General features: G+C 35.2%; 1 protein-coding gene across 1 annotated transcript; it reads right to left on the bottom strand.

Moving 5' to 3' along the window:
- Nucleotides 1-401: 401 nt before the first annotated feature.
- LOC131167122 (GDSL esterase/lipase 1-like) lies at nucleotides 402-4,018 on the bottom strand. The gene is made up of 5 exons (XM_058125945.1): nucleotides 3,660-4,018; nucleotides 2,579-2,700; nucleotides 1,347-1,586; nucleotides 972-1,233; nucleotides 402-867 (listed from the first exon to the last, which is right to left on the bottom strand). The coding sequence occupies exons 1-5, from the start codon at nucleotides 3,946-3,948 to the stop codon at nucleotides 632-634; spliced, it is 1,149 nt and encodes a 382-aa protein (XP_057981928.1). The 5' UTR covers nucleotides 3,949-4,018; the 3' UTR covers nucleotides 402-631.
- Nucleotides 4,019-23,177: the final 19,159 nt, after the last annotated feature.

Consider the following 23,177-nt stretch of genomic DNA (forward strand, 5'->3'; position numbering starts at 1 on the left):
ATTTTTCTATTTCTTTGATGGAAGATGGAGGAAAAAGACGTATGTATGGTTAATTTAATTTTATCATTAGTCTCATGCTTTAATCATTGAATTATTGTTTAAGTTCTTTTATTTTCTAATTTAATTGGGTTTAGCCTAAACACTCTTAGCCCATATTTACTACAATAAATATGTGATCATGTAACATATTACTGGTTAAGTAGAAAGTCCTTTAACTCTTTTTCATAGGTGGTCGAGCAATGACTAAGCAATAAAAAGTTTGAATTCTACTTTAGTTTTTCTTATATTAATATTTTTACACTAAGAGAATTTAATCTTTTAAATGATTAATAAATTTATTATCGTCTATCAGTCCTATTTAAACTATTTAGTTCAGCCTAATCCCATAAATCAAAATCATGGAAATAAACTCTGCCTTATTAATATACAGACAAACTTTTAGAGGGAGATGAAAGAAATTTTTTCATATCACTACCTAGCAGCTACGCCACAAATTAAAATTACCCTCTATCTCTCTGTCTGAAGAAGAAGAAGAACAAAAAAAAAAAAACTCGTCAACAAAACGACGATTATTAATGAACTTGGTGAGCTCACGATGAACAGTGATCTGAATGGAAGGCAAGTGGAGAGATCATTGGTGAAAGAGTTGTTTGAGATTGTAAGGGCCGATGACAGCCGGAGATCCCCCCCAGAGAAGTTCAGCCAACTGGCTATTGGCTGCTTCGGTGGGATGGGCCGAATCGAAGAACATGTAATACTTGGGGTGCTTGCACAGCTCGTACTTCACCGTCCCTCCATGGCCGCCGCACGTGAACTCTCCCCTGTATGCCCCGCTCCCACAGCACGCGCTCTTCCCCACCTTGAATCCTTCACAGACCCACATCCGCCGCCATTAATTTTACAGTTTTTAATTAATTTGAACTCAAAAAAAAAAAAAAAAAAATTATGTATGAGGGTAATAATTAACATACCATAGCTTTTGGGGTAGAGCGTCCTAAGGGCAACGGCGCCGTAGTAATCGAAGAGGGCATGTTTGAAACCGGGGAGCTTGAGGGCCAAGCCGTGGAGGGCTTTGGTGAAGGCGGCGTTGTGCATTTTGGCCAGCCACTGAGGCCCCCTCACGCAGTCCACCCTGCTCCCCGCCGGCAACAAACTGGCTTTGGTCCCCGGCATGCACCCCAGCGGCCCCACGCTCTGAAACCCAAATTTCCTTCCTCCCATCTTGTACAATTCCTTTAGGAAAAAAATATACAAACGCAAATACAACATTAATCTCATGTTCGTTTTGGGGTTAGATTTTTTTAAGGATGAATTTAGGAGGATTTGGGAATTAATTAACTACGTACGGTGACGACGGATGTGATGTTGCCGAGAACCATGGAGATGTAAGTTTTGGAGTAAGGGGATTTGGTGACATCGACGGACTGGTTAGCGGCTAAGGAGTTATAGTGCATGTAATCGTTGCCTCCCATGCTTATCAGGTAAACTGCATTTGATACCAGTCTCCTGGCTTCTGCATCCCCCAGCTGCTTCTTCAGCTTCTTGTCCACCTCCTTGAAATACCCCAGCTGCACACTCAAGTTTAGCTGCACCCAAAAAAAAAAAAATGTGAATTAAGCTTTGTGTTATTAATTTGGAATTAATTAATTAATTAACATATAATATTCTGGGATATGCATATATAGGCCCCTTGCAGCGGTTTATACATATAAAAAAATTACTTATTTAATAAAAATATATATACACCATAAAATTATATTAGATTCCGTGTATACACCATCTAATAATTTCTCATGACAAAAGACAAAATTAGTAAAACAATATTAAATACATCAAAATTAACATAATTTTACCACATATATGCATTTTAATAATAAAATATTAGGTAGACTAGGAGCACCAGAATTTATTGGGTGCAGGTATCTCGTATATAAAAAAAATTTCCAAATTTAGTGAAATACATACATATGATAAAATCAACTTAAATTAAGTATATACACTGTGTACTCAATAATTTTATATTTTAGTTAAGTTAAATAATTATATTATTTTACACACATATGGTCAAATCATATCAACCACATTGCCTCCGTGTACTTAATATTTCTCTATATTTGGATTCTAAATTTTGTCCTTAATTATTAATTAAGGGATAAAATTAAAAATAAATTCATTTAGTCGTGAAAAATATATATATATATATTTATCTTACCAAAGAATTACAAAATGCCGCATTATTTATTAAATTTTCAATTAATTTGTAAATCTTCTGTAAAAAATATATAAAGAAATTAATAATGAAATAATATTTTAATATTTTTCGTGAAAAAATTTATATATATATATATATATAATATTTTAATATTTTTCGTGAAAAAATTTATATATATATATATATATATATATATATATATAAAATAACACTGTTTTGCTCATGTGATCATCGTGCTTAAGCCGTTGAAGTTTGGACAAGGCCACTCTCCGGCCGGCAGCTTCAGTAGGTGAGGCTGCAACCAAGAGCACATGAACGGGACAAACGTTCAGAATAGAAGGAAGAAGAAACCTAATCCTAACCTACCAAATTTGCGCTAGTCGTAGAAAGAACACCGGCTCCAGCTGACGCAAAGTTCGCCCCATCACTATAGTTGTCGAACCCCGGTTGCAGATATGGTGGAATTAGTGGCAATTTCGCATACTCCGCTGCATTAATTCACCCATACACCACAATATTTAACATTAAATTTAATTTACAGAATGAAATGAAAGAGGAAGGAACTATGATAAAAATTTGAATATAAAAAAGGCAATTTACCAAATATATATATATATATATGTATTTCGGTTGATACCCAATAAATTAATGACCATGTCATACACATTTGGATCCTATTCAACAATCACATTCAAAGTCAACATTTGCATCCTATTCAATAATCACATTCAAAGTCATATGTGCATATTAAATGTAAAAAGTATTTTCTTAAAATAGTATCCTAATTAGAGCCTAGAGGGGGACACTATTTTCACACAAAATATTGAACAATTACATTAGCTGCTTTCATGGGATAAAAATCTTAGGTCAAGCATTGTTTGGTTAGGTGAATCATACCATTTATTTATTTATTTTTTTTTGGATTATACACCGGGTATCCACGTATCCGTTTTACGGTCCACGTGACTAATCCTGCGCCCCTTGAAATTGACCCCATAACTCTAAAGGGAGGGTAAATTCAGGAGTTTAGAGATGGAAATGTGCCCAGGAAGGTTTGAACACCTGACCTCATGAGAGGCATTCCGCAACCCACACTACCAATCATACTATTTATTGAATTTAAGTTCGATTAATTAGAAAATGCAAAGTAAAACTAAACCGCGAAATTGGTTAACTAGTTTTTAGAACAATATTTAATGGTTAACATAACCAAATTCTTAGACTCAATTAAACTTTTAAAATCATTACAAACAAATATTTTTCTTCCGCAATAATTAGCATGTAAATTATAATTATATATATATATATGTATATATTGTTCCTACTATGTATTTCTTGGGTTTACAAAACTAAAGCGGCTAGCATCTTGCAGAAAAGAAAAAAGAAAAGCTAAAGCGGCCAGCATCTTTCAGGAAGAAAAAAGAAATGAATTGCTGAGAAGAATTACCGAGGAAGTCAGGGACTATGCGGCCGTCGCACACTCTGCCGGTGGCGTTCTTGAAGTAGGTTTCGCCGTAAGGCAACTCCGGCTTCCCCATCTTGTTGTCGGTGAGGTACTGGTTGTTTCCGGCGTCCAGCAGCGAGTCCCCGAAGATGAAGAACGCCGCATGCCCATGGTAGCGGCGCCGCGGCAATGCCCTTGCGGCCGCTCCTCCCTCACAGCCGATCGGAGCCAAAAGGGTTTGACAAAACGCCACCAGAAAACACAATAAAAAACTACTAACGACCCTCGCCATCGGATAATCCAAATCCGAACTCCTCCCCTCGTATCTATATTCTTTCTATATTCTATTCTCACCTGTCTCTGTCCCGCCTCCAATTCGCTCTCTATTTATAATCGGAGAAGAAAGAGCGGAGTGTCGGCCCACACGTGGGTGACGTCCAGTGATAAAGCGTGGGGCCCACTGTGACGCTGGCGCAAAAGCAGAGAAAACCTGTTTGACTTCTATGTGTGAACAGCGGACCGCAGGGTTAAGAATACATGACGGAGCGTGGACTCTGATGATGTCGGTCGGTGCAATCCTCGGCCCACAATCGCAAAAATGTTCGCACATTAATTAGGAACATTAAAATGAAGTAGCGTATGACCAGAATTCTGAACGCGTTTAAATCTTTAAATTATTGGAATTAATATGCACTTTATTACCACAAAATAAATTTTTTTATTCTTATGATCTCTAATTTAATGACGTTAAATATAAATAGTATGTAAAAGGACGGTATGATTCTGAATAATAATTATTTTTAATTTTTAATTTTTATACAAAATAAGAGTCCAAGATAGTATTGTTGATGAGTCATTCTCAAGATTAAATTTATGATTCTTTTAATATTTATTTATTTTTGAAATCATTCGTGTACTATTTTTAAAATATTTAATTTTGAATGATTATACATAGTTGAGTGTTGAAAGAATTTTTTATATGTTATGATAAGAAAAGAGCGAACTTAAAATTGTTTAAATATTTGTGCATATATACTTGGATTCATAATTTTTTATTTAAAAAAATTGCACATTGTTATTATTAATGAATTCTTATCTTGTTTACAATACTAATATATGATAATCTCCTTAGGTAACTTTCAATTAATAAAGGCGATATTGGATTAATCAAATATAATTATTCTTTTAGGTTTAAACCATTAATTTTTACCCTTAAAAATTGCACATTGTTATTTTTAATGAATTCTTATATTGTTTACAATACTAATATTAACTTTCAATTAATAAAGGCTATATTGGATTAATCAAATATAATTATTCTTTTAGGTTTAAACCATTAATTTATACTATTAGTTAAGAGAAATAAATACATATGGTAATATTTTTTAAATATCCTTCCAAAAATGTACTCAATTTACATGTTATCTAATAATTAAAATATTTACAAATCTTAAAAATATAATTGACTTACGCAATTATTTTTTATCTTAAAATTTTAAATAAAGTTGTACTATTCTCATGACCTTAGCACGCCCCATTGTGTTCTAAAAATAGTTAATTTAAAAATGTGATTAAACCCTAGTATCCTCAAACATAGTAAATTTGCAAATGTAAAAAAAAATTTTAAAAAAATATTTACCTCTTTACATTATCTTTTAAATTTCTCACTATTCTCTAAAAATAATAAAAATAAAAATGTGAGACACATACTAGTGTTTGACATAACTAGGGTTAAATAAATTTAGCATTTCTTTCATCCTGTTAATATTTATTCTTTGTCAATTGCAAATTATAATCCTTAATCTAATAGAGGAAAATGCATTTCATCGGGTAAATTGATAGAAAATGATTGATATGACCAACCATACCAAGTGAATCTTAAGATTTGTTGTTATTGTTTTATCAATTTAAAATAGTGAGTTAGAGACTCTTTGCTTCAATGATTTGACTTTTCATTTTTATTTTTTAATGAATTGTAAAGAATGCAATATTTTTAAGGCAAAAGACACTAACCATATGTGTAGAGAGGTCTTGAATTTGGATTTGTATTGGATTTTGATGATATGTAATATAAAATTATATTGAAATTTGCCAAAATCCATATAAATCCAAGTCTAAAGTTTGAAATTCATTCTCCCAAACCTTGAGATTTCATAAAAAGGCACTGATCTCCCTTGAGATTTCAAAATTTTCAAATATCACTCCTAAAGTTTCAAGAATTTTAGGGATCTCCTTTGAAATTTGTCAGAAAGACAATACTCATTTTACATTTTATAAAAGAAAAATCTCTTAAGGAAAGTTTGTATCTTTTTAGCAAACCTCAGGGAAGGTCTGCGTAATTTTTGAAATCGGAGGTGAATAAAATTTTAATATTTCAAGGGAGGTCTATATCTTTTTTGCAGATTTCAGGACAAATGAATATCTTTTACTCTTTACTTTTACATTTTCAGGATTTGTAACAGGAAATGTAAAACATAATGGGTTTTTCTTGATTGTGAAAAAAATATACTATTATAAATTTATAAAAAATTATAAAATGAAATCTTATTTTTCAAATTTTTAAAACTTGTACGAAAATCAAAAATCTAAAAAATAATAAAAAATATTTTCTAGCTTTTCCATATACATTTGAAAATTTTCAAAATAAAGTGATATTTTTTTGTATTTTTTTAAAAATAAAAAAAAAACAAAATTATTTTGCACAAGTAAAAAATGTCAAAATATTTTACCATTTTTTTTTCCATGTTCTAATTGTAGAATTGAAAATAAATAGGTTTTGAAAAAAAATCTCTAAAGAACATAAAAAAGAAAAGAGGATTATTTTGTGTTGGTGTAGGGGGTGAAATTGTTGGAATTTTTTTCCATTTTGATTTTCATTTAATAAAATATTAAATAATAATTTGATGCAGAACTTTTTTTCTCATTTTGATGCGTCCTAAATCTCGCTAAAAACTCGTTAGACCATCTAGCGAGTCTTAAACAATGAGGCGTTCCCGGACTGGCGCGTGACACTCAAATCTCGCTTGATGGTCCAGCGAGATTTGCATAGACATGTTTTTCCTCTCCTCCGGTGCCATTTGTTGCTCTGTCTGTGTGATCCCTGGCCACCGTTCATTTCTGTCATGGGCCGTCGCTGTTGCTGTGAGCCCTAGTGATCGTAAGTCTTCTTCCACTGCCCTCGTCGAATCCCTTTCGCCACTGTAGCAAATCCATCTTCGCCATGAGTTTTCACCGCTACTGTAAGCCCTAGCCATCGCATGCATCGTTGCATCCTTGCTGGCAGAGGGGAAGGTCCCAATCGGAGATTGTGGATAGCAACATCGGGTTCAAGTTGTAAAGACCCAAAAATTTAAAAGGATTAAAATAATTAAAAAAATATATAAATAAAATAACAGATAAATAAATAAAAGGAATGACGTGAGAAAAGAAAAGAAAATTAAAATAAAGAAATTAAATTAAATTGAGATAAATTAAATAATTAAATAATTAGTAATTAAATTAAACGTTATTACATTGGAAAAAAAAACTAAAAACTAATTGAAATAAGATATATATATATATATATATATATATATGTGTGTGTGTGTGTGTGTGTGTGTGTGTGTGTGTGTGTGTGTGTGTAAGTTAAAGTTATATATATATATACATATATATATATATATATATATATAATATATCTGTAAAGTTAAAAAGTAAAGAAGAAGAAAAAAGAAAGAAGAAGGAAGAAGAGCCTGGAGCAGGCAGCATGCCCTCCCCCTTTGAAAAAGTTCCTGTGTGTTCGTCTCCATTTCTCTCATTCTCTCAATTTCTCGGTGAGTTTGTGATGGATCGGGAAACGGAAGGTGCCGTTGGAATCCTGGTTCCGCTGCCAACATTTCTACTGGAGCAAATTTTTCATGGGAAAGGCTTAGGCACTGCTCCTGTGGAAAGGTAATTTTTTCACATTTTCTCAATTTTGCCGTTAATACGTGGTTAGATCGACGAACAGACACCCCCACGGGGTCTTAGTCATCGTCGTGGTCATTTTGGCGTATGTAATTTTCTAATTGGGATTTTCTAGGCCCTACTCCAAAACGAGAGTGGGATTTGGGAAATTTGAGAATTTGGTTAAATTTAAGGGTATTATTATTTATTTAGGAATTATGGTCCTAGGAAATATTTAAATAATATTTTATTCAGGAATAATTTATTAGAACTAGGAATTTAATTTCAGGATCCAAGTGAGTGCCGCAGGTATTTTTCGGCGTCCCTGTTGGCGTAGTTCAAGAAACCAGGTAAGGGGAAAAATATATATTAGATCAGAATTTTTATGAATTTAATGAAAAAATAAATTGTGTTATATATATGTATATGTTTTAGTATAAGGTAAAATGGCAACTGTTTAAATTATATTTTTTTTTCGAATTTAGGGCTATTTATTAGATATGTATATGCGAAAATGAACTGATGAAAGTGAAAAATACTTTTAGGATAATTAAGTAAGAAATGAAATGTATTTTCAGTATATAAACATTAAATGTTGGTTGACTTATTTTACTGGCAATGTATGAATTTTACTGTTAAATTGTGTGGCATGAGAATCTGTGCAAATATATGTTAAATGTATGAGATGCAGGTTAAGTAAGTAAAACAGCGAGAATAAAATATGATATGGACAATGTTGCCTATGTATGTTAAATGCAACCATATAAATGTAAGACAGCTGAAAGACAGCCATGTTAGCAGATCTAGCACACTTCTGTGTAGACTAACTGATGACAGCTAAAAGGAACTGTGTTAGCAGATCTAACACGTTTCTACGTAAACTAGCTGATAATGGCTAAAGACCAGCTGTAGTACGAAGTAATGAAATGAAATGTTAAGCAATGAAATGACGATGAAATGGAAATGAAATGAAATGACAAAGGTAAATGATGTAAATGGAAAAGAGTCACTTAAAGTGAAACGAAATGTAAAGTTAAGTTATGAACAAGAATGAATGTGCATGAATGTATAATGACAGAAAAGAATAATGTATTATGATATTAGAAGTATGTATGTACGTAGAACATGTTACGATTGGGCGAGACGTACCTTTCGCCTGAGGGCTTGCTGAGTAAGGCGAGTGCACTAGTAGCTACAGATGTGACAGTAACCGCATAACGTACTAGGGTAGAGGGAACTTACTTATATGAGCGGGTAGATTTCCCTATCCTTAGGGCTTTTGCTGGTAAGCTATTGTTGAACAGTGTGAGTACGAGATTAATTTATCACTTGAGGGCTTACTGAGTAAGGTGAGTGCCCTGGTATGCTTTAGCTGCGACCTTTGGGTTGTCAAAAATATCAGAGCAGAGGGGTGCTACTTGTATGGGCGGGTAATCTCGTGGGTTAAACATTTGCATGTGTTTGATTAGGATCAGGGAATGATTTTGGAAATTATGTGAGGATTTTCAAATGTTAAATATTATGTTATATATAAACTCATGTTGGCCACACACTGTTTAATATATAGTTTCTTCCTTTACTGAGATGTGTCTCACCCAAATATGAATTTATCTTTTTTTCAGGATTTCCTTAGATCCAGCTTTGAGAGCTCGAGGTTTTTATAGCATTACTGGAAAATAGAAAAAGAAAATGGTATATTTCTATGTTAATTTTTGGGAATGTAAATATTTAAGTTTTATGCCTTTATGTTTTAAGGCTATTGAGTAAGGAATGATTGTGAAAATACTGAATTGTTTTGGAGATATATGTAATTATGGAAATGCAGGTGATTGTTATGTTAATTATGGATTATTAGGTATAACGCACTGGACTCGGGTATAAGGGTTCGGGGCGTTACACGAGTTGTACACGGACCACGCTTTGGACTAGCCGATGGGCGTGCTTATGAAGTTTGAATCAAAGAGTGGAGAAGGTCTCTGGAGGTTTCTTGTAGAGACCCGAAAATTTAAATTATGAAATTAAAGAAGGAAAAAGGATTTTTGAAGAAGGATATATAGGGATTCGTCGATGAGGGCCCTGATCTCGTCGACGAATAGACTTCTTTAATCCATCGATGAGGACATATGTCTCGTTGACGAAGAGATACCGAGAGCAGGATTATAGGACATTCAGGTTCATCGACAAATTCATGGCCTTCGTCAACGAACTCTCTTCTTCGGTTCGTCGATGAGTCCACATGTCTCATCGACGAGTCCACATGTCTCGTCGATGAAGCCACGTGGTCAACCACCTATAAATACTCAAAAATCATATTTTTGGTGAGAAATCAGTTCCTGTTCTCTTTCTCTCTCTAGATTTTCGGTCTCTCCACCTTCTCTCTGGGATTTCAACACCGTTTTTCCTTGGTTCGATAATCAGAAGCTAACACGATGATCTCGAGGAGATTCTCTACAACTTAACCAGAGCAGAATTTTGGTTTGAGAAGTTTATGCATCATCTTAAAATTAGGGTAAGTAGGTGATTTTAGGTTTTAGGGTTTATATGTTTGTAGGGTTTTCTAAACCCAGATTTTGTGTTAGATGGAAATATACTGAAATCTGAATTGATTAAATTAGGGTGTTGTGATTTCAGGATTTGATTTTTCGAACACCGCATGCATGGGTTGAGGAGCCCAACGGGTGTATACTCAAGAACTCAGGTAATGTTGAAAAATAATTAATAGTTTAGAATTTTATGGATAAAGAAATGTGTGAGTCTGGGGAAGGTGAGTACAGATATCATTCTGAGTTGAGTTGCTTGATTTGGGGAAAATATAATTTTAAGGATTTGAGCTTCGAAAGCCATCGGGGTGAAGACTTTGAGTTTAGCAGGCTTCACATGAATCAGGTAAGGGAAATATGTTATGACAGTTAAATCAGAATTTCTTACTAGTAAAGTGTAGTATATGTTTATGGGTTTTCAGAGAAAGAAATTATACAGTATTACAGATTATAGTTAATGAATTTTATTTAGTAGTATGGCATGAGTAATATTAGTACATTACAGAATTCTACTCAGCTTTCTTAGATATACAGTTTTATACAGATATTACAATTTACTCTGATATATAGTTTTATACAAATATTACAGTTTACTCAGATATATAGTTTTATTCAGATATTATAGTTTACTCAGATATATAGTTTTATTCAGATATTAAAGTTTATTTAGATTACAGAACAATGAATATACATTATTTTACAGAATTATGAATATATATATATATAGTGTTTTACAAAACCATGATTATACAGTGTTATACAGAACAATGATATATAGATTATAGAACCATGAGATACAGAAATACAGTTGATACAGATATACAGTTATATTATAGCGTCATGGTTAATATAGAGAATTACAACATCATGGTAATTACAATTGATATAGAATCATGGCAAAACAGATAGAAATTATATAGATATAGTATTACTTAGTATCAAACCCTGATGGAACATAACAGTTTACAGAGCACAGTACCGTAGCTATATAGTATAGTAGTGCAACCATAAATCTCAGATAGAGTATGGTGTTGAATGCCGATTGTGCCACAGGTAGAGTAGAGGGCTCCCTAGTGTCCATACCAAGTGGAGCAGGTATTTCGTGCCACAAAAATATATATAATTACACTAGCACTGGTAGGCAAACCAGTGTTTAGTCCCGCCTACAGGCCGCACAATCTTGTCAGAAGGGGTTAAATCATAACATACAGCCATCCAGGAAAGTTTTCACAATTATGTATATATATATATATATATATATATATATATATATATATAGATTTACAGAAAAATAGCAGATATATTTATAATTACTAAATGTATCATTAAATAAAAAATTCAAAAACAGTTGTATTTTAAGCCACATAGGTGTGAGTTATACTGTATATTATTTTACATGCTATCTCGGTTTCAGCTGTTTTAATAGTATATCATTCATGTAAACTCAGCTATCACACACTAGTAATAGTATATTTTGTCTTACTGAGAGTTGTCTCATCCCAGTAATTTAACACATTTTAGGTGACCCAGCTAGAAGAGCAGATCAAACTCGGAGATAGAGTGGAAGTTTGTATTGCCTTGTTTGCAGGGTAAGTGTTTCAGGGAGATGTATTTTTGAGTAGATCTTAGGAGGTCTGGTGGATGTTTATGGAGTGATGTGTTTGAATATTTTGGGGAAAATACTGAAATTTTGGTATTGTATTTATGGTATTATGATTTTATGTTTTCCGCTGCATAGGTGTGTTATCTTATGAATAGGTATTCCTCGGTGCCCACTTTGGGACTGAGATGTTATAGTAGATGTTATTAGGGGTATCGGAATAATACAATTATATAGCATATATAAAAAATGAAATGAATTTTTGGGTCGTTACATTTCTTGTGGGAATTCGAAGGAAAATGATAAGATAGATCGAGCTATCATTAAATGCATTGCAATATCAAGAGGAGTTGTTGCCTGTGGGATGGGTTATCAAGAAATGAAAATACAATTTTCATTACAACCCAAATGTGAATAGCACAATAATTATATATACAAATACCTAGGGACAAAATAGTAATTTATTGACCCTAAATACAAACTAATATAACAGAAAAATAAAAAATAGAAAAACAGTAAAAAACTTATTACTCCCCCTCAAGATGGACTATATAGATTCACTAGTCCCATCTTGCCAATAAAATGATTAAACTGATACAACCCGAGAGCCTTGGTTAGAGTATCTACGATGTAATCATTTGTTTTTACATGAAATAATTTGATAACTCCAACTTGTAATTTCTCCCTTACAATGTGACAATCCAATTGGATATGTTTAGTCCTTTCATGATACACTGGATTGGAAGAAATATGAATCGCAACTTGACTATTGTAATACATCAAAGCCGGATCCTAAGACTTAATACCAAAATCTGAAAGCAAATTTTTCAACCAAATAACTTCACAAACAGCAGCTGCCATAGCCCTATATTCAGATTTAGCTGAAGATATGGAAACAATATGTTGCTTCTTGGACTTCCAACTAATCAAATTATCACCTAGAAAAACTGCAAAACCAGTAACAGACCTCCTAGTATCTGGGCAAGCTGCCCAATCTGAATCTGTATAAACCTTCGGCTAAAAATTATCTAAAACAGTAGAGAAAAACAAACCCAAACGCATTATACCTTTGATATATTGCACTACTCTAAGAGCTGTAGCCATTTGAGGTGTTCTATGTTTATTCATGAATTGACTTAACCTTTGAACAGAAAAAGTAATGTCTGGCCTTGTCATAGTCAAGTATATCAACCTTCCAACTAACCGTCTATATTGAGAGGGATATTTTAGTTCATCACCATCACTAGAATTAAGAGCCAAGTTCTGATTCATTGGTGTATTAGCTAGTTTACAGCCAAGCAAGCCAGAATCCTCAATAATTTCTAATGAATACTTCCTTTGACATAAGTGAATCCCTTTAGAAGACCTAGCAGCTTCGAGTCCCAAGAAATATTTCAAAGGGCCTAAGACTTTCAACTTGAAATGAGTATTCAAATAAGTCTTCAAAGAATCCATAGCATTAATATCATCGCTAGCAATTAAAATATCATGAACATATAGTAAAAACATGATGATACATGCTCCTTCAATCTTAGAAAAAAGGGAATAATTTGATTTTGATTGAGTAAAACCAGCTGCTATCAAAGTAGTAGAAAATCTAGCAAACTATTGTCGTGAGGCTTGTTTTAAACCATACAAGTACTTTTTAAGCTTACAAACCATATTAGTCTCCCCCTTGCTGTCAAAATTAGGTGGCAATGCCATATAAACTTCTTCATGAAGGTCACCATGCAGAAAAGCATTATTCACATCCATTTGAATAATGTGCCAGTTCTTGACAGCAGCAATGGAAAGAAAAAGATGAACTGTTGTAAGTTTGGCTATTGGACTAAAGGTCTCATGATAGTCAAAACCCTCTAATTGAGTGTACCCTTTAGCAACAAGGTGAGCCTTACATCTCTCAATACTTCCATATGAATTTAACTTCAATTTATAGACCCATCTGCAGCCTACAAGATGTTTGCCAGTAGGTAAAGGAACTAAGTCCCATGTATGATTTTGCTCCAAGGCTAAAATTTCCTCTTGCATAGCAGTCCTCCATTCAGGATAAGAAATGGCTTGAGAAAAAGTCTTTGGTTAAAAAAAGATAGAAGTGTCTAGAACAAAATGCGTATGAGAATAAGATAATTTCTCATAAGAAAGATAAGAACTGAGAGGATGAGAAGTTTTCTGAAAAGAGAGCCCAACATCTCGTGAATGAGAGGAATCAGGAAAATGTAACATGGCCAGTTGTGTAATGACCTACCTATTTTACCATAATTTTTTTATACTTAATATAATAATCCTGATAAAACATAATTAATCTGGACCCATGGATACTAGGGAAATACCTGAAATACAATACTGATACCTAAGCAGTGGGAAACGTAAAATCATATTCATATCAAATCATCCAACCAACACAATACCAAAGTTTACTAAAACTGTTATATACATATACATATCCCAAAAGGACCCAAAAAGTGCCCTAAGGTCAACACCCAAAAATCCATTAGACCTAGCATATAATAAACTTACCCTTCTACCAGGGTAGAATAGTCAACCACTAATGCTGCGGAGCTCTAACCGCTCTTCTATCCGGGGCTCCTAAAATGTTTACATAGTTGGGGTGAGATATCTCTCAGTAAGAGAAATAAACTAATATAAGTGTGGCAACATGAGTATTTTCGTGTTATACATATAGCAGTACATAAATCATATTTGATAAAACTATCTGTAGCATATCTGGGGAAAACATAATTTATCTTAACTTGGTATAACATATTGAGTTTCTATACATGAAATCATCATAAATAACTGTACATGAAATAACACCCTCGATGGATAGCTGGCTAGTGTCATGTCTTACCCCCACATGACTGGATTGTGTGACCCAAAGGTGGGACCTAGCAATGACTGGCCAACCACGCTAGATCAATATAAGTTTGTATGTAACGACCCGAAGAATAATGATATTTAAATAATAAAGAGGGAGAGAAATGAAAACATTAATAGAAGAAGGCAGTCGACTTCGTCGACGACATTGCATTTTGAATATAATAACCTAGGGGATTTTCTTATGGTCTCGTCAACAAACACAGGGGATTCGTTGATGAGGGTACAAAAGGTTTTCGTCGACGAGGGCAAGTTTCGTCGACGAGAAGATGCCGAGAGAGGATTTTTAGAAGTCTGAAATTTGTCGACGAGGGTGCAGGTTCGTCGATGAACTTTCTACAGGACTCGTCGGCGAGGTGATGTGGCTCGTCGACGAATCCCACAGTATAAATCGCCCTAAACTGATTTTAATTGCAGAAATTCGGCCGCAGATTCTCTCTCTCTCTCTCATTTCATCTACGGTTCCTTCTTCTTCTTTCTTCGATTTCGGCTCCAGCAGTTGTTAGATCGATGATCTGAGGCCACCACGATGCTTCTGGCGGAGTTCTTTACAAGTCTGCCGGAGCGAATTCGTCGGTGGGACGAAGTTGGAATTCATCCCAAATCCATGGTAAGGTCTTTTATTTGGAATTTGACTTTCCAGCAGTTGTAGGAAATGCTGTAGACGTAAAAATAATGATGTTTTATTCTGGGATATATGATTTTCAGGGTGTTGAGTGGAGAACCCTACGGGTGTGGGACCCATCTCCGTAGGGGAATTTTAATAGAAATCAAGTAAGGGAAATATGCTATGCTAAGTAGTTCTAAAATGATTTCCAGTATGAAATGTATATTTGTACCAGGTTATTATTCACAGCAGGACTTTATACAGTTTATTAATTATGAATATTATGTATCAAAATTACTGTGTGGCTTGAGAATATAAATATAGTACAAAAGTATGTTTTACAGTATTTTCAGAGTATGTTTTACATAATATACAGCTAGTGGATATGATTTACAGTAATTACAGAATACCATGATTATACAGTTTTCAGTACCATGACTTACAAATTACAGTTCAGTTTAGAAATATAGTTGACACAGTTACAGTTTATTTCAATGTTATGATTGATACAATTATTTTAGAATCATGGCAAATTAGATAGTTGTATATAAAAATATATTATATAGTATCAGACCTTGTTGGACCATACAGCAGAGCACGATACCGTAGCTTCAGATATTCAATTCAGAGTGCAACCACCTATTCAGATAATACGTGGTAGTAGGTCAATCGTGCCCAAACGTGGATAGACTCCCCATCAGATATGGGTTGAGGAGTGGTCGATCTGACTGGGGGAGTATAGTGGTTTACCCTGGTCGGCTAGTCAGGGTAGATTCCGCCTATGGGCCGTACAACCCTGTCATGAGGGGTTAAATCATGACATATAGTTAGCTATAGGGAAGTTTTCAGTTATTATTACGTATATATAGATTTACAGAGACAGAGAATACACTTATGTAGATTAGAAGTATTTTGAGTAGAAACCTAAAGTATAGATATGTTAAGCAACCTGAAAAGGATGGTGGTTTATATTACTTGTATTGTAATTACAGATTCAGTTATACATGATTATATAACAACATATTTTCATGGTATTATAACTCATTTTCCACACACTAGTAATAGCATATTTCTTCTTACTGAGCGTTGGGTCATCCATTTATTTTAACACTTTTCAGGTGATCCAGGTAGGCGAGCAGACTAGGCTCACAGATAAAGAGACTTCAGTATTGCCCTGACAGTAAAGTGAGTATTTTTGGAAGTATTTTTGTATAGCCCAGGGTATTTTGAGGGAAACAGTCATATATGAATATTTTGGAAAACATTTTAGCACTCTGGTATTGTATATAATTACACATGGTTATGTTTATTTGATTTTTGCTTCTTGCTGCTTAGGTTAATGGTTGGGTTTAATTCAGTTTGGTATCAGAGCATTATAGATTTCATAGTATATATAAAAAACAAAAATAAAAAGCAGTTAAATAGCACGTGGTTACAATTTGGTATGAGAGCCTAGGTTGCTAGGTTCTGTAGATTTTAGAGTGCAGCAGAAGCAATACCAGAGTATAGGAAAGGATTTGAGATTTGTTCAGTTGTCTAGGTACAAGATTTTCGTGGTGGTTTCTATATTTTTCCTAGGGTGACGATTTCAGGAAAACCATAGCAAACTATTGTCGGGTCATGTGTCTAGGTGACAGAACTGGATTGAGTTAAGGTCAGGAAAGGTAGTTAATTTTGAATTGGTATAGAATAGGTCTGTATAGTAGATAAGGTGCTTAAGTGTGTTTTTTGTTTCAGGATCGACCCGGAGTAGTGGTACGAATGCTAGGGAGGATATGTAACGACCCAAAAATATTGATATTTAAATATTAAAGAGAGTGGAAAATGGAAACATGAACAGAAGGAGGCCATAGACTTCATCGACAAACGCTACGCGTTCGTCGATGACATGGCATTTTGGAGATAATAATAATAATAATAATAATAATAATAATAATAATAATAATTTCAAAGAAATTTCCAGAATTCATCGACTAATACAGGGGTTCGTTGACGAGTGCGTGAAGTAATTCATCGACGAATACAGGGGTTCGTTGACGAGAAAATATCGAGAGAGGTTCTAGGGCAGCCTGAATTTCGTTGATGAATACAGGGAGTCGTCGACGAATTTACTGAAGGATTCATCGACGAAGTGACGTGTCAATCTGGCCCTGTAAATAAGGAAAAACCAAATTTTTATCTCATTTCAGTGCCCCCCCTCTCTCTCTCTCTCCTACGACTCTCACTCCTTCTCTCTTCATTTTAGGGCCTGTTTTTCGCCAGATCGAAGATTTGAGGCTACCATGACGCTCCTAGCGAAGTTCTTTACAAGTCTACTGGAGCTGATCGTTGGAAAAGTTAGGTTGGACTTCGTCCCACTCTCAGGGTAAGATATTTTATTCAGTATTTGTCTTTCCCTCAGTTATAAGAAATGTTGTAGGTAAGAAAATACTGATATTTTGTTCTGGGGGATTGTGTTTTCAGGATGTTGAGTTAGGAACCTTGCGGGTATAGAACCAGAGCTTTATAGGGGCTTTTCAGAGTTAAGGTAAGAGAAATATGCTATGCTAGGATTTTTCATAATGCTATCAGAGATTTCATAGACACATATTTATACCAGTTTATTATACAGTATTTACAGAATATGAGTTTAAATGCTTATGTGGCCTGAGTAGATTTTCATGTGATGAAGGAATTTATATAGCTTATATAAAGTATCATACTATATTGAATACACATATATAGACAGTATATACAGTTTATATGATTTTTCCAGTATATGAGATTACACAGAATATACAGAATATACAGATATAGATTTATATTCACAAAGAGTATACAGAGAAATGTACATGCATATACAACTTTTATATGAATAGTTTCATGAACAGATATATATATATATATATATATATATATATATATATATATACATACATATACATGCATACAGTTTTACTCAGATCAGTATTTATATTACAGTTTTATACAGAATAGTATATACAGAGTTATAGCATGCCATGTTTCCTATTACCATAACATATAGAGTATACAGACAGAGTATATAGACAGAGTATACAGACAGAGATACAGGGGTAGCATCAAGATGTTACAGATATAGTATACAGAGATTACAATACTTATAGTACAGAAAGATAGAGTTATGGTAATTTTGGAAACATGATGAAAATAGTAAAAAAGTATATATGTATTACGGACAGATACAGATAAAGATTATAGAGCACGACACTGTTTCTAGATACAGATAGAGTGCAACCACATATCTTAGATAGTGTGTGGGTATCGTCAGCCGTCCTCGGAGAGTATGCAGCTCCCCAGTTCGCTGGGTGGAGGGGGCCGATTTAATGAGGTAGTAGTTAGTCCCGAGCTTAGGAGAGGATGCAGTTTAGCCGGGCTGAGGTAATGTAGAGTATATTGACTTATCTGGAGGGCTGACCAGATGAAATCCCGCCTACGGGCCGTACAACCCTATCATGAGGGGTCAAATCATGATGTACAGAGTCCTAGGGATAAAACACAGTTATGTATACGTATACAGTTTTTACAGTATATGATAAGTATAGTATGATATTAACAGTATGAAAAGTAGAGAATACAGATGATACAGTTATATTTTAAATTGTGAAAAGAAAGATATGCTTTATAGATTGTTTATCGCATTACAATTCAGTTGCTATTTAAAAAGCATTCTTAACTTAGTTGCCACACACTACTAATAACATATTTCCACTTACTGAGCGTCGACTCACCCCATTACTTTAGCATTTTTTAGGTGAGCCAACTAGGAGAGCAGATCAGGCTCGCGGATAGAGAGTAGTTTGATTACCTTGGTTATAGGGTGAGTTTTTGATAGAGTTGTATATATTTTTGAGTAAATGATGCTGGGGGGTATTTTTGCATGGCTATGGTCTGTATATACTGGATTCTGGTATTATATAGTAAATATGTGAATGGTTATATGATATGTGTTTCCGTTGCTTAGGTATGGATGTAGATACATAGATATGTATTAAAAAAAAATGGCAAGAATTTTGAGGTCGTCATAGGATGGGCCAGGACCTTCCAGCATAGGTTGAGGAGATGCAGATGCTATGCTGCGCAGTGTTACTCAGTAGGTGATGGTTGAGATGGCCAGGAGCTCTGGGGAGCGTGACTGTTCGATCGAGCAGTTTACCCGGATGAAGCCCCCATCCTTTGCTGGAGGAGATGACCCGATTGTAGCTGAGAATTGGGTCCAGGACATCAAAGAGATGGTTGTAGTGCTTCCTTGTACGGATGAGAAGAAGGTAGTATTTGCAGCATTTAAGTTGACAAGAGAGGCGAAGCGCTGGTGGAGATCAGGGCGATTGATAGAGGAGCAGAGGCCAGTTCCAGTACTACTGACGTGGGACTGATTCAAGGAGCTATTCTTCGAGCGATATTTCCCTGCTATCATTCGAAGCTTGAAGGTAGCAAAGTTTATGCACCTGGTACAAGGGTGGATGACCATATCTCAATACGCGGCTCGATTTATCGAGTTGTCGCGTTTTGCTCCACATCTAGCACCTGATGAAGAGAAAAAGGCAAGAAAGTTTGAATAAGGGCTGAGGTAGAACTTATTTGAGCAGGTGGTTTGCTTCAGAGCTTAGACATTTACGAAGATTGTAAACAAAGCTACGATCATTGAGAGTGGTATTCAGAGGGGTATAGAGGCTCAGAGTGAGAGGAAGAGGCTTGCGCCTCAAGGCTTTCAGACTGGCTCCAGTAGGGGTCCATGAAGAGGAAGTCATGATAGGGGAGATTAGAGGTAGATGACAGTACCTCATGGGAATCAGGGTACGCCGACTTACCAGGGTATGTCAGTCGTGCGGGAGACGTCATTTGGGGGAGTGCTGGGTAGGCAGAGGTGTATGTTATTGCTGTAGGAGACTCGGCCACATAGTATGTGAATTCCAGGTCAGCCAGACCAAGTCCCAGCTCCCAAGCCTTATCAGGGAGGTTATCAGGTGCCTCGTGGAGGACAATAGAGGAATGTGGCCTCGGCAAGGATTTACGCGCTGACATCGGGTGATGTAGAGGCTGCTACGGATGTGGTGATAGGTACATTTACTATTTTATCACATTCTGTTATTGTTTTATTTGATTCAGGTGCCACTCATTCCTTCGTCTCTGCATCCTATGTTAAATTATCTGGAAGTGAGACCCAGTCATTAGATATAGAATGATCGGTAGCTACACTATCAGGGTCAGTGTTGCGATGTAAAAGGGTACTCAGGGGCTATCCTATAGAAATTTAGGGGAGAGTACTACCAGCAGATATGATTGTGTTTGAGATGTGTGGGTTTGATGTAATATTGGGTATGGATTGGTTGACAGTTAATCATGCCAATATTGATTGTCATTAGAAAGAAGTAGTTTTCAGACCCCTTGGTGAGTAGGAATTCAAATTTATTGGTTCACGTGTACGTGCGCCGTTGCAGTTGGTATCCGCTATGCAGGCAAGCCGATTACTCCGGGATGGAGGTCAGGGGTTTGTGGCTTTTGTAAAAGAAGTGACAGATAATGAATCGAAGCTTGATAGTACCCCAATTATACGATAATTTCCAGATGTTTTTCCAGAAGAGCTACCAGGGTTGCCTCCCGAACACGAGGTGGATTTTTCCATAGATTTACCTCCAAGGATGACACCGATTTCTAAGGTTCCTTATCATATGGCTCACACTGAATTATGGGAATTCAAGAATCAGTTACAAGACCTGTTGAATAGGGGATTTATACTACCCAGTGTATCACCATGGGGAGCTCTAGTGTTTTTTGTAAAGAAGAAAGACGGGTCTGTGCGGATGTGTATTGATTACATAGAAATAAATAAGGTTACTATTAAGAATAAATATCATCTACCCTGTATAGACGATTTATTTGACCAACTCCAGGGTACACGGGCATATTCCAAGATCGACCTCAGATCAGGTTATCATCAAGTGAGAGTAAAAGCAGAGGATGTAGCAAAGACAGCTTTCAGAACCAGGTATGAGCACTATGAATTCCTCGTTATGCCATTTGGTTTGACGAATGCCCCGGCTGTGTTTATGGATTTGATGAATAGAGTCTTTCACTAGTATCTGGATCAGTTTTTGATGGTTTTTATTGATGATATACTGGTCTACTCGAGGAGTTTTGAGGATCATGAGGTGCATTTGAGGCAGGTACTACAGACACTCAGGGAAGAGAAACTCTATGCGAAGTTTAGAAAGTGTGAGTTTTGACTTGAGAAGGTTGCATTTTTGGGCCATGTAATTTCAAGGGACGGTATTTCAGTGGATCCCAGCAAGATTGATGCAGTAGTGAATTGGGTCAGGCCGAAGAATGTGCAGGAAGTTAGGAGTTTCTTAGGATTGGCAGGTTATTACCATTTTTTTTGTTAAGGGATTTTCAACTTTATCAGGACTTCTCACGCATTTGACCAAGAATAATGCCAAGTTTGTGTGGGATAAAGAATGCGAGCAGAGCTTCTAGGAATTAAAGCAGCGGCTCGTCACTGCACCAGTATTGACGATTCCATTAGGAGGTGATGATTATATTTTCTACAATGACGCATCTCTAAAAGGGTTCGGTTGTGTATTGATGCAACGTGGTAGGGTGGTAGCGTATGCGTCTAGATAGTTGAAAGAATACGAAAAGAACTATCCTACTCACGATTTGGAATTGGCTGCAGTTGTACATGCTGTAACGACCTGCTATTTAAATGAGTTATTTATTTATTTATACTATGATATTTAACATGCTCTGATACTATACTAGATTGAACCCAGTCATTAACGTAAGCAGCAAGAAGCGAAAATCAAATAAACATATCCATATATAATTATATATAATGCAATACCAGAGTGCTAACATGTTTCCCAAAATATACACATATCACTGTTCCCCCAATATCCTCAACCGGTGAGGGGTATACAAAAATATTCCCAAAAATATACTCACTCTTTCTCTCTGGCAGGGCAGTACTGAAGCCCCTCCATCTGCGAGCCTGGTCTGCTCGCCTACTTGGATCACCTGAAAAATGATTCAACACTGGGATGAGCCAACGCTCAGTAAGAAGAAATATGCTATTACTTGCGTGTGACAACACTGGGATGAGCCAACGCTCAGTAAGAAGAAATATGCTATTACTAGCGTGTGACAATTGAGCTACAATACTGATAAAATCTATTACTATATAGTTATGTATGACTGGATCTGTAAAGCACAATACTAGAAACATAATCTTCATCTTTTACCTGTTGCTTAACATTTCTATACTTTAGGTTTCTATTCAAAATACTGCTAATATATGTATATGTTTTTTGATTCTGTAAAGATGTATAAACATAATAATAACTGTAAACTTCCCTGTGGATAACTGTGTGTCATGATTTAACCCCTCATGATAGGGTTGTGCGGCCCATAGGCGGGATTTACCCTAGCTGGCCAACTAGGAATAAATCACTATACTCCATAGTTTGATCAGCCCTCCTTAACCCATATCTGATGGGGAGTCTATCCACTCATGGGCTCTATGCGATCGACCTTAATACCACGTATTATCTGAATAGGTGGTTGCACTCTATAAACTGTATGTAGCTATGGTACCGTGCTTTATAATTGTATGGTCCAATAGGGTCTGATACTATATAATACACCCCTATATACAACTATCTGTTTTACCATGATTCTGTAATAACTGTATAAACCATGACGCTGTGGAAAACTATATCTCTATGTCAACTGTGTTCTGTATTAACTATAAATCTGTATGTCATGGTACTATAAAACTATATAATCATGGTATTTCTATAAATACTGTAAAATACATTCATTGTCCATATATTCTGTAAATATTGTAAAGCATGTTTCATACTATATCTATATTCTCAAGCCACACAGTAATTTTAAAACATATTAATCACATTTGATAAACTGTATAGATCTCTGCTGTAACAATATTCGGGTGAAAC

The sequence above is a fragment of the Malania oleifera genome, chromosome 10 (genome assembly GCF_029873635.1).
Source record: "Malania oleifera isolate guangnan ecotype guangnan chromosome 10, ASM2987363v1, whole genome shotgun sequence".
NCBI lineage: Eukaryota > Viridiplantae > Streptophyta > Magnoliopsida > Santalales > Ximeniaceae > Malania > Malania oleifera.